At 38.7% G+C, this 12,874-nt stretch overlaps 1 protein-coding gene across 10 annotated transcripts in view; it reads left to right on the plus strand.

The window, feature by feature from the left end:
- The window catches only part of LOC134536141 (segmentation protein cap'n'collar), a 268,879-nt gene that overhangs the window by 239,221 nt on the left and 16,784 nt on the right, over positions 1–12,874 (plus strand). For 6 of the 10 annotated variants that reach the window (XM_063375739.1, XM_063375736.1, XM_063375735.1 and 3 more), the window contains 3 exons: positions 4,746–4,965; positions 7,324–7,472; positions 9,898–10,086. In XM_063375739.1, coding sequence (XP_063231809.1) covers positions 4,746–4,965; positions 7,324–7,472; positions 9,898–10,086 — 558 coding nt within the window. The remainder of the gene's footprint in view (positions 1–4,745; positions 4,966–7,323; positions 7,473–9,897; positions 10,087–12,874) is intronic. The other 4 variants (XM_063375741.1, XM_063375738.1, XM_063375737.1 and 1 more) reach the window with 1 other exon arrangement.

The raw sequence follows: 12,874 nt of genomic DNA on the forward strand, positions 1-12,874 counted from the left end.
GGGGGGGGAGTTTTGCACGCAAGCACATTGCTGAACTGTCCTAACTTCCCCTAGTCGATGCAAACAGGCGGGGTCGACAGTCTAAAGTATGGCTTCTCACCACAGCACAACACTGCAGATTGTGGTCTGTCATGGAAGAAAACTAACCTAACCTAACCTTCAATCCACAAATAAATATAAAGGACCCTTAGTCATTTGTCAGTAATAGAAATTAGAAGCAATCCATGCTTTTATTTATATATATAAAAAAAGAAACACATCAGCAGTTTGCTGAAGACAACATACCTACAATACCCTTAACGGTCGCCTACCGGGGCACACAGTGTATAGAATACTCAGTAGGTAGCACTATAAACCCCCTAGCACCTTGATGTCTCTTAGGTTAACTTAAAAGGCTACAGATAGCGCTTCTGATGGCTACTTTCTGTAGTTCCAGTCATAAATCAACTCAACAGATCGCGCACTAATAGAAACAAATGCTTCTGCAGTGTGCAGAGCTTTAGAATAACCCACGCAATCTGAAAACTGCTAACGATTCGGAGTGATATCTGTTTACATTTAAGAATACGCTGAAGGCAGATGAGTAGTTCTGTTTCCGTAGTTCGACTTTAAACAGTATTTTTAAGAGAGTGAAAATGGCTCAAACATGTATTTTCAGAATAATTTTTTGACGTGAAATGCTCGGTACTGATTCTTGAAAGCACACAAGGGACTTGAGATACACCTTTATCACCATTTCTCAGCAGTATAATTTAACCACTCAAATTTCATACTTTTCTTATGCGCTGTGAGAAGAATGCATGCCAGCTCAGAGATGATACCCCGCTAGAATCACCAGCGAGCATCGCGCTTATCATCCCGCTTCACTGATAGAAATACACCCCTTAATACAGACACTGACTAACTCCATGGCCACCCTTTGTTCCTCCGAAAAGGCCTTCGGAACCCTAGCTTCTTCCGCAAGTTTCTCAAGTACTTCGTGCCGTTTTCTTGCAATGCCTTATTCAACTTCTTTCATGTTGGAATCTACTTTCTTACAGTATTAAAGTCTCGTGAATGTTTCTCCACACAACACCACATGTAAAATCGTCTACTTCTATTATTTTCCTATGGTCCGTTTTATTACCTGTAGGTGTTGAGAAAGTCAAAGTTGTTTTGCTTTTTGCCTTACTCTCAGTGACATGTATGCCAACTTATACAACATTTTTCTTCTCTAAAAAAAAGAGAAGTAACATTGCATACTATCTTCTTTGCTTGTCCCTGCGGTGGTGCACCCGATTTAATGTGTGATTTAAATCCCTACGTAGAAGCTATTACTTGCGCGAACGATTTTACCTGCTAGGAGGCAATTCACATACTAACCCCTCCCCTTTTTGACGTGCTCATTGTGTGTCCAGCCAACAGGTTCCTTTGCCTCATGTCGCCTAATTCCACCGTCTCCTTCTTTACTCCACGAGCCTTGCTATCACTGCAGTGTAACTGCCACTCGCACAGAAAGGATGGGGGGAGGGGGGGGGGGGTCTTGTGTCTCCCATTCTGCTTTCTGTACATCAGCAGAGAAGTTGCTGGGCCATGTCCAGTCAATTCCCAGCACGCACAAAACCACAACAGTCACAAACTGTCGCCAAAAGAAAACTCACCGATGATAATGAGGGGGAAAAAAACTGGGACTGCAATAAAAATAACAACAAAAACCACGTAACAATATTATTAAAAAAAAAATTCATCACTTCATATCACATGATATAAAAAAACACCAATGGTAGCCTAGAAAATTTATTGAAGGCATGATGTATCTGCAATATATTCATATATTATTTTTCTGAAATATTTGTAGTTTACAAAGTTAAGTAATTAATCTTTTTAGGTTTATACATAGTTTTAAAATTATTTTTAAATGTTAAAGATAAATTTTAACGCAGTATTTTAAATAATAAAATTGTACAAAAATAAGTTAAAATGGCAAATGCAGATAAAAAAATTTTTTTTAATAATAATTAATTTACCTGTGAAAGTTTTTTTTTTTTTTTTTAAATTGGTAGCTCATTATTTAAACACATTAAAATCAGATACTGAGTTAGAAGCACAAAGTTCTCTACTCAGAGGGAAGGAGAAACTGAAATATGTTATGTACTTGAAAAATATTATTGTAGGAAAATGTGTGGGCTTGTTAATGTTTTGACTGCAAAAATATTCTGCCTGTTACTTGGTTGAAAAGGTGAGTATGTATTGCACTGCCATGTGACGATTGGTGAATTAGTAAAGACACAAATAGCTTAATTTAGCATAAAATGCCAGTGATTCACAATTTTTTTTATTATTTTTTTTTTTGTAGTTTTTCAAATATACTTGCAGTGACAATTGACAATACATCAATATTGGTGTATAATTATGCTATGAAATGTTTCTGTGTGCCGTGGTGGGTCCGAGAGTTGGCAGTGTTATCAGCTATGACCTTACTGTGGCTGTGTCTTATCTCATTCATATTGCTATTTATTTTTCATTTACGTCTGCTACTATCTTTTCATTTCGAAACCGTAACTAACATTGGAAAAAAATTTTTTTGATCAAGCATCATGCAGGAATGTCATACCCTTGTATTTAACATAGGTATTAACACAGAAATGATTATTCAACTTGATTTTTTACTTCAGTGAATGAGAAGACTGTAACTCACCCTTATCTTTTTTTTTTTAAATTATTTATTGCTGCAGGTTTTCAATGACACCAGTGGCATGAATGTCTGTAACTTAATCAAACTTGAAGCTTTATGTGAAAGTGCACATGCTTGGAATAGTTGACAGACGACTCTGCTATGCTTACATGAAATGATGCTCTGTTACTATAAATTTATGAAACTATTCTTTTGGGTGCTTACTATTTAGAAGTTACTTGCTGTCATACCCATTGTTGATGGTTATGATTTAAAAAAATTTTTTTTACAGAATGTTTTATTGTACTTTACTCAAGTAGGTTATATGTTTTATTGTACTTTACTCAAGTAGGTTATATTTTCGATACAAAATACTTGTAGCATTTAGTAAACTGCAGTCAGAATGATTTAAATGCTGCTATAAACTGAAGTCAATACAACCAACATTCTACGGGTAAGGGAAGGCACGCATAGTCAAAGTATAAGCAACTTCTTATTTCCCACACGGTCCAGTTTAATGATGATACATAGTTGTTTAGTTACTCTTTAAGCCAACAATTTAAAAAAAAGTTTGTAAATACGACTGCAATAGTTCTTAATTTAAGTAAACACATGTGTCTTACATGGTCAGTTTTTGTACGTCTAACTGCTACACACAGAGATTCATTGCTTTGGGAGTTTCAAGATGACCGTGGCTTCGAACCACTTGGTTACTGACTCAGTTCTCATGAATCTGAGTTACGCTGAGGGGCTGGGTGTTAAGCCCGTGACACTCGCCACACATCACGCTCTGTGACAACGGTTGCAATCATGCCAGGACTCGAAACTTATAAGCACTGAATCAGTATCCAAATGGTTCAAAGCCCACTATATCTGAGACATAAAATGTTTCTTTAACATTTCTCATGACAGCATTTTGCGTGCCATTATAACATGCCCATGATATTTTATTTTTTTTAATGTGCATGCATTACATCTAACTTAATTTCTAAACCATAAAATGTTGGGTTCATCTCTAAATCTCATACAGTCCAATCTCATTAATACAAACTTGAAGAGACCATAATTTTGGGACATTCTAATAATGATGTCTATCCCAACATACGTTAATTTACAAATTTTATTTATCAAATAAATAATTTCTTAAGAAAAATTTAATAAATTTTTAAATAATCTTCTCAGTTAATACAGTCAGATATACTCATAAGAAAATTTAGAATGTGCTCCAAGAGATTATATAAAATTTTGGATTAGGTGCATTGCCAGTTCAAAAAAAATATATATTTTTTTTTACTATGCTGCTCTTAACAACTATTAATAGAGCATAATGTTCAAAAGGTCCTGAAATTATCTTCAAGGAGACATTATTTTGGATGAAAATGTACTCTTGAAGGTGATTTTTTTCCTATTCCATACGATGAAAATAGGTGATGGCATATGAAAATAGGTGGTTGCATAAATATTATTTAAGTTGAAATTTCACATGGTTTAACTTTGTCATATTTTGATATTTGCAGTAACCATTCTGAAATATGCAGTTGCTTTCCGTTGGTACAAATACAACTTTGTATTACTTAACGACCATATTTTGTACTAAGCGAACTTCTCGGCATTACAACTCCTTTCTGATATCTAGGGACTGCAAAACCACATTGTAATGACAGAGTTTTTAAATAAGCGAGGTTTAACTGTGTTTTCTCTACGAACACCATTTTCAGAGCCTCGAAGGCTCAGGACGTCTTCCGATCTTGATTTTCCTTCATTCTTCTTATCTTGCGGTAGGATATCATCTCACCTGTAATCATTTCCTTAAAGTCTCAATCCATCCCGAGACGCTACCACCGCACATCCCCTTCGCCACACTTGAGACATGGACGATATATGGATCTCAACTCCGTATTGGAGCGCTTTAATTGATCGTGATGGCACTCAGCTCTCGAGGCAATTTAGAGCGTCTCCGAATGTCTTCATTTCTAGGATACCATGTTCCTCTGGCACCCGTTATGAAGGGGTGGTGCTTGACTTCCTGGATACCATATTTGTCCTTTTAGCTTGCTGTTGACTCCTAGCGTGGTGCCCTCTGACCCGACAGGCATGTACACCATGCGCATGCTGGACGGCAACAACTCCAGCGGCGCGGGGGCCACGGCGCTGCAGCCCCACGAGGAGCGGGCGGACGCCTCCAGCGACAGCGCGGTCAGCTCCATGGGCTCCGAGCGCGTGCCGTCTGTGTCCGACGGAGAGTGGATGGAGACGGGCTCCGACTCGGGCCACACCGCGGGCGACCACTACGCCGTGGACTACCAATCGGGGTGAGCCACAGCAAGTGTTGCCATCACCCGACCTCTGTGAAAGGCCCGGGGGGTACCTGACGGGCGCTACGGGCGTCGCGATGCTCTTGTTGTCCGGAGGGGCGCCAGGCTAGCGGGCTGCTAGGCCGTTGATGTTGGGTCGTGGATACTCTGCCCCCGCGTGCCCTGCCAGGTACACGGCTTGAATCTAACCTGAATGGTTCTCTCTTGAATGTGAAGGCCGCTCGGCCGTGTGGAGGACGGGAGACTATGGAAAATTATTGTACACGAGTTGGTGAGAATTACCTTTAATTTAGTCCCGCTACAAAAACTCTCACCAACACTTGGCGACGTTTAGCGGTTACACAATTAACACAAAAGAAAAACCACAACACTACGCGACACTAATGGTTACCGCGGCAGTCTCGCGGGACGTGGGTCGATGCTCGCTGGAGACGGCCAGCGCCGAAAGTTAACGGGTGCAGGGGGGGCTCTATGAGCGGGCTTCTAAGTTCGGAGAAACACTTACGTGTGTGCAGCCAGCAGGCATATGCACGGCGTCCTTAATTAAAAACACTTTTGCTGGAGTCGGCCAGTACCGTACGTTCTGTGATACGATACGTAGCGCGGTATCACACTGAAGACGGTCGGGATAAGCCCGGCTCCGCAAAATACGCGCCGAGTCGACGTGGGCAGCGGTGAATTAACAAAAGGTTTTAAATTTGAAGATTTAGTACAGAATAAAAATAATCAATGAAACAAACTTGAATGCTGCCCACGGACACACATCTGTTCCTGGCGCGGAGTGGTTGGAGACTGCCGAACATGGCCGTCTCGCAAGGAAGAGAAACTTTCTCTTCTTTGTGAGTCGGCACCAAAAACTTATAATAATTTAATTGGTTACATGATGAGTAAAAAACATGCTCCAGGTGCTTGATTAAAATGTAGCACCTGGTAATTGGGTGCTTAAGGCTTAACAATGGTTTTAATGTATTTAATTATTCAAATTGTGACATCAAGTTGGCGACTGTAAATTTACTAACATATTGTCCCACTGCGAATTGTTTTAGAGGGATTTCTCCTAGTCTGACTTGATCATAGTCACGGGCATTTTAATTAAGGCCAGTGGTCGCAGTGACTGTTAATGAGGTTTGTTGTCTGCTCCGTACATGGTGTACTCGCCCGGAATAGCTACGACGCACTTATTACATGTTGGGTAATTAGTAATTTCGTACTAATTGCTTTTCGCTTAATTGAATTATGGGTTCGAGCCTCCGGGGTTCCGTACCTTTAAGGTTCATTACGTCTATTGGGGTCACCCCCGAGGCGCTCGCCTGACTTATTCCGGCTGGGCAAAGGGGCGCGCTCCGAAAACGAGATACGGTACTGGCGGTGCGGAGCACGGGCTTAACGGCCATGGTTGGTACGACGTCAGCGTGTTTCCTCGAAACTCAACCAGGCCCTCCTGGAACCTACCTAACACACCTACGTCGGCTGGCAGGGCAAGTTTGTGATGCTACCCCGTCTCTCATGTTACACCTTTCTTGTATTACTATTTTTTTTATTTATATGTGTTCAGATTGTTGCATAGCCACATGTCTGGCATGCTACAAACTATGGTTAAGAATGTGTTCTTTAATATCTTATTAAATTTTTTTTTTTTGCTGGGTTGGGGGGGGGGGTGGGGGGGCCTAATATTTGAGAGCAAGAATAGGCTACAAATCTATGCCATTATTAGCAATTTACGTCACCCGATCTATTTTTTAAAAAAAGTTCTAGTTTTGTGATTTACTAACGTTATGAAATTATTCTTCAATGGGGGGAAAATTAGGTTGACCCATTGTCTTTAAAATTGACGTAGTGAAGCGAGGTCTCCACGACAACAAGAGTGATCGGCTTTTGTATGTATGTATGTATGTGACTTTGTCAGTTGATAACTTTCAAAACCGCTGATTGTATTTCCGTAAATCTTGGTAAGTAGGCAAGTATGGCCAATGGAATTTTTAGGTATTCTTTTTTGCATGAGCAAAAAATTGAGGTGTTTTTTTTATATATTAAATAAAATACACATGTAGTTTTCAAAATCAAACACATTACTACAATAAGTCAACTAATGAAAATACGAACAATTAAATGTAAATTAATTTTATCAACTATTTTTATGATAATGTATGTGATGTGTTATCTTTAAAAAATCTTCACAATTATCTAAGTTTCGTTTTATTTGGTTGGTTGTCGAGATTAAAATTACAAATATTAGAAATAAGGTTAACATTAAAAAAAAAAAAACTAGAAACAGAAAGGACACCACGAGGTCTCAGTTGAGGGCGAACTACTGATGTGTTGACCGGCTGGGCAAGTGACTGTGCCATGTTGCAGCAAGTACCGGCCCTACGACTACAGCTACAGCGGGCGACAGCACTCCAGCCCGGGGGTCAGCCTCCCCGAGGTGACCAGTAGGATGCCCCCCATGGCCCAGAAGAAGCACCAGATGTACGGCAAGCGATACTTCCAGGAGCAGGGCTCAGGTGGGTGCTGCCGAACCCCACAGCGGTGACTACTGGGCCGCGAGATTGGCCCGGCTCAAAGGCGACCTGAACTTGCAACATTCAGTAACACTTCAGAAGTAATGAATAACGATGTTCGCTGAAAATGTATGTCGATGTTTTTAGTTTGGAGGTTTAGTATGAAATTTGGCAGTCTTTACCGAAAAAAAAAGAGTTAGCAGAACTTTAACGTAAATTTACGAATTCAACTTCACCATCATAATAAGAATACGCACAGAAATTGCCAGAAAGCCTCGGCAGCTGAAAAAATGTCTGAGAAAGCCGTGACGCCCCTGAGTCGCGCACCTCTCTCTCGTCCTTTCTTACACTCAAACAATACCAAATGTTTTAGAACCATTATTAAAGCTACTGCTTTAAATCATAAACATAATATTGAAAGTACAGTAGAATCTCGTTATAGCGAGCACGGTAATAGCGAGAACACGGCTATAACGAGGTATTTTTGAGGAATTTATGGCGTGATGGCTTGAAGCGCGCTTTTGTTATTTGTCTGCTTTATCTCCACCCCTCTCGCTCGCCACTAGACATCTTGCCGTTGACGCCTGTCACATTCTTCAGCCATGCAGTCGCCACCTAAGTGCGTGGCTTTAAAAATAGAATCCCGTCCTTTCTTTCTTTTATCAAACTTCCGTTAGTTATCTGTGCCTGCGACTTCACAGTCTCTATGGTCACAGCATCACTGGCTGGCTTCAAGGCCAAGTATGCTGGAGTCGAATAAACCAAGCCTTTGAATATACATATACTTGTACGCGTTTCTTGTTATTTAGAAAATAGACAAAATCTATTTTTTCCTGCCATTAAACATAACAATGTGCACTTTTTTAAATATAAATGCTCTTAATTAATTTGTTGCGACATTTTCATTAACGACTAACATTGTTTATAACTATGTTAGGCCAAAAAAGTCAGAGCCGTCTTTATACTTGTTGCTAATTGATTGCGTTAATAATACACAAATATTTATAAACATGTTTGGAATTATTTCAGTCGTGACACGTTTACAAACACGTCACGTTATTTATTTTACTATCTGACAAATAGTAGGCACTAGAGCTGTAGCAAACCGTATGTATTCGGTACTGAGTAACGGGTGCGCCATCTAGTAACGAGTAACGAAACGTTACACACGGCTGCATCTCGTTACTCGCATTTTTCGTATGTTTTACGCATGCGCGCGCATATTAGATGAATTTACGTTACAAAGAACGAGGTTTGTTTATTAAGTAAAGTATAATTTGGAAATTCGTCGGCCAAGTTTTTTACTGTTTATTAAAGGTATTGTGTGTGTAGACAAAGTTTGAGATTGGAACAGAAACAACGTAAGAAAGTATTTTTTACAAATTAGAAATATGTTTTTATTATCGCGTATTTTCACGTTTTTTTGTTCTTGTCTTAAAAGAGATAGTATAAAAAAGCCGCTCTAATGAGATTTAATTGTTTCTTGGTTAACAAAAACTGTTAATTATCAAATATTGTTAATTGTTTATATTCTATTTATTATTATTTACGCGACGTCATACTGTACGTGTACGCAATACGACTCGATTCTTTGCTGCAACATAACATAGCATGTTATGCTGTATCAGAAGTAACGAGTAATGTAACGTGATACGATAGTAACGAGTACTAATTGTTATAGTAACGAATACATACGGGGACGCTTTTTTTCGTTACTTTTACACCTCTAGAGAATAATGATAATGGCGTATTGGTATGACATGGTCACAAGTTGAAAAAACCTGGAGGATGGGAAAGGGAATATTTGGAAACGTGTGATTATTGGCTAGCACTGTTACTATGCGGGCGTGTTTGGAAGATAACGTGGTGAGTCAAGCCAGGCATAGAAGAGGGGGAGGGGGATGCGGACAAAGAAACCCTTCATGACGTCATGTGTCGCGGACAGTCTATCTATCCAGGCGCGCGCAGTGGCACGCACCTACGCAATTCAGTTACAGCGCCCGCAGTTTTTAAGCAATTTGAACAATTTTTTTAATTTTTTCGTATTTGGACAGATGATGCAAAGGCACATATTAATATATAGTACCTCCATTCTATTACTGACACCACAAAGTGTAATTTTTAATAAGATTCCATTACTATTTACTTTCATTTTTTGGAAATCTATATTATTATTTTAATAAATTGGTATTTTTTGATGGTTCCTGAAAACCTTTACGTTAAATCGCTGTTTTCGTTAAATCCGTGTTCGCAAAATCGGGGTTCTACTGTATGTAGTTTCCTAATAAAACAGAACTTTTTCTCACACAAATTATTGTTCCTTCCGTAAGTTGCAACTCCTTCCATGGACTTGAACACTTTATACACATGTAGTTTCCCATCTTGTGCGAAGTGTGTAAGCAGTGTTGTCCGGTGCTGCGTGTTGCAGCAGGCAGCACCACGCTGGGCAGCCACGGCGCCACACCCAGCCTGCCCGCGGCGCCCGTCAAGTACGAGTACGGCGAGGCGGCGGCCATCCCCGGTAACACCTTCAGTGCGTCCATGGAGGGGGCGGTCGGCCCCAAGCCCCCCGAGATCAAGTACAGCTGCAGCGTCGAGTTCATGAGGCACCACCCAGGTGCGTGCGTCTGGCCGGTCCACGCTAACTCCATCTCAGGCTCTTGACCACTTCACACTCGTTCGTGTGTGCAGCTGCACAGCCTCGTTATAACATACACTGTTACCTTAGCTCTGCTATAGCAGTGAAGATTAATGATAAGAATATACATTCACTGGCACTGCGCGCAATGACATATAAATATGTATTTATTATAGCAACAATTATTCTTGCACATTAGACAGTATCTTGAAAGCTCTAATTGGTGAGGTAACATATGCATGCACGCATTGTTTCGATATATCTGTTTTATGTTGAAACACATACGGTTGGTGCAGGAAAGCTACTACACCATGTGCAACACAGGAAATAGCTGTCGATAGTGAAAAAATTAAGTGTGTGTGTGTCTAAAAATCATTAAATTTCAGTGCAAAAATTCATGACTAATCTCTTGGCATGACGAGTGCGTAGGTTGAAAATTTTATTTTAAATTTAATAAATATATAATTTTTTATTTATTATTATTAAAGGGTTCTGCCTACCTTGAGACCCAGCTATACACTGTATTATAGTTTTACACATCAAATACCAATAGATGCAATTGAACCTTTTTCCAAGCTATTACTTTGAAACAAATACTACTCTGTGCATTGCAAAGATAAGAACACGGCTGTGAGGGAAAAAGGTATTTCTTGGTTTGCATTTCTAAGTATTAAAAATAGAGTCATGCGAGTATAGGATTTTTAGTTCGAGTCGAGTTCGAGAGAGTATTCAAGAAATGTTTCGAGTTCGAGTTAAATTCGAGTCGAGTAGTAAAATCCATGATTTATATATAACTGTCATGTTTAAAGACCAGCAAACATCAAGGCCCTATACAAATCTCGGGTGTGAGGATTCTCATTGCTGCAAATATTTTCATGGGCTTTAATAATTTTGTTTCTTTTGAAAATGCAGAGTATTATTAAAATTTACTTGTTAACAAAAAAAAAAAGTATAAAGGAATGTTTTAATCACTGACACCAGCAACATTTTATTCAAAACCATAGCATAAGTGCAAAAGTATTTGTCAACATTCTTACCAGTCACCTAGCTGCAGGGTATATTAAGGATTTCGACTGTTACAGGAATTTTTTTTAGCCATACAATAAATATCAACTTTTTTTAAAGAATAGTTATACTGTATATATTTTAATATACATGCCTAAGCCTGAACATAACTCAATATTTAAAAAAAAAATTTAAAAAAAAAAGACAGCATATTTTACTATAGGAATGATCATAATCAACATTTTTGTAAAGTCTTTCATGGAGAAACACCAGCTGTTCAATGTGCTCTGGAGCAAGGTTTTCTCGGTGTGTGGATACAGTAGAATCTCGTTATAAAGTACATCAATAAAGCCTCAACTTTTATACCTACTTAGTAATGAAAATACTTTATTCTGAAAGTTACCTTTAAAACGTAGTACTTTTGAATTTTTGAAAATAAAGTAGTAGGGGATCAAATGTTACATTAGCTTGGAAGCAAATATTTGTAAAACAACAAGAATTTAAAAAAATTACTGAACTTAATACAGTAGCCTAAATTATAGGCCTACTTATACAAAATTTATATCTGTCGAACACAAAATGACAAATGGTTTAAACTATTTTGCAGATATGTACATTTATTGGGATAGAATTCCCTCGTCATCTTCTAGGCGAAGTCTCTTGCGACCAGCAGATAAAGATGACTGTTCATACAGTTTAATAATTTTTTCGCGATCTTTTATTATTGTTGACAGTGTAGTGGGCACCAAACCAAACGACCGTGCCACATCTGCATTTTTCCTGCCTTTGTCAACTTCTTTTAAAATTTCCACTTTTTCCTTCAAAGTAAACTGCTTGCGTTTCTTTTTATCTATTTGGCCATCCATCCTGATTAAAATATTCAATCAACAATATTGTTTGCCTCGTGCCAAGTCAAACGTAAACAAACCTCTCATCCATAGACAACCATAGCTCCGCACTAGTAGCGCACATCGCGAGCATGGCTGTGCCAGGCAACATTTCATGGCAAAACAAAGCGTGTCGGCCATGTTGTGACACCAAACAGTTCAAAAATTAACCTGCATAAATTAACATTATATTGGATTTTCTATTTTGTATATAAAATAAAATTTTTATTTAACGTTTGTATCTGCGGTAACTGAAACTTTTAAAACGTGCTCTATAAATAACCAAAAGATGGCGCAGCTAAAAACAATTGTCTTGAAGAGGGGCGAGAGAGCAATCGATTGTTTAGATCGTCTCATGCACTAAAGTGTGTGATCCATGGAGGACGAATGGCGCGTTGTACTGTGTTTGTTTACGTTTGATACTTGTTAGAAAGTGATAAAAATTAATCATAATGTACATTTATATCAAAGAACCCCTGCGCAAACACAGTAACTATTAATTTTCCTGATAACTGGAAAAGAATGGTCGTATTGAAAGGTAGGATACGTTTTTTTTAATGTTAAAGTGAAATATTTTCACATTGTTTACATTGGTGTTTTGAGCGGGAATTTAAAATCATACGTTGAACTGAAAGATACACTGGGTTTCTTTTATTTACATGCGCAAACAAGGTTAGTTAACACGTAATTTTAAATATTTTTATACTTGGGCCTAACCAAAAAAGTTTGAAAAGACATCATTAAACTCGAACTCGAAATTCGAGTACTTGCAATTCGAGTACTTGCAGGTCTCTAATTAAAAATTCAATCACTGTAAAAACACTCAAAACACGTGTCGCCTACAGTGTGGTTTAAGTATGAAAAGTGATATTGTG

This window comes from Bacillus rossius, chromosome 10 (genome assembly GCF_032445375.1).
Source record: "Bacillus rossius redtenbacheri isolate Brsri chromosome 10, Brsri_v3, whole genome shotgun sequence".
NCBI classification, from domain to species: domain Eukaryota; kingdom Metazoa; phylum Arthropoda; class Insecta; order Phasmatodea; family Bacillidae; genus Bacillus; species Bacillus rossius.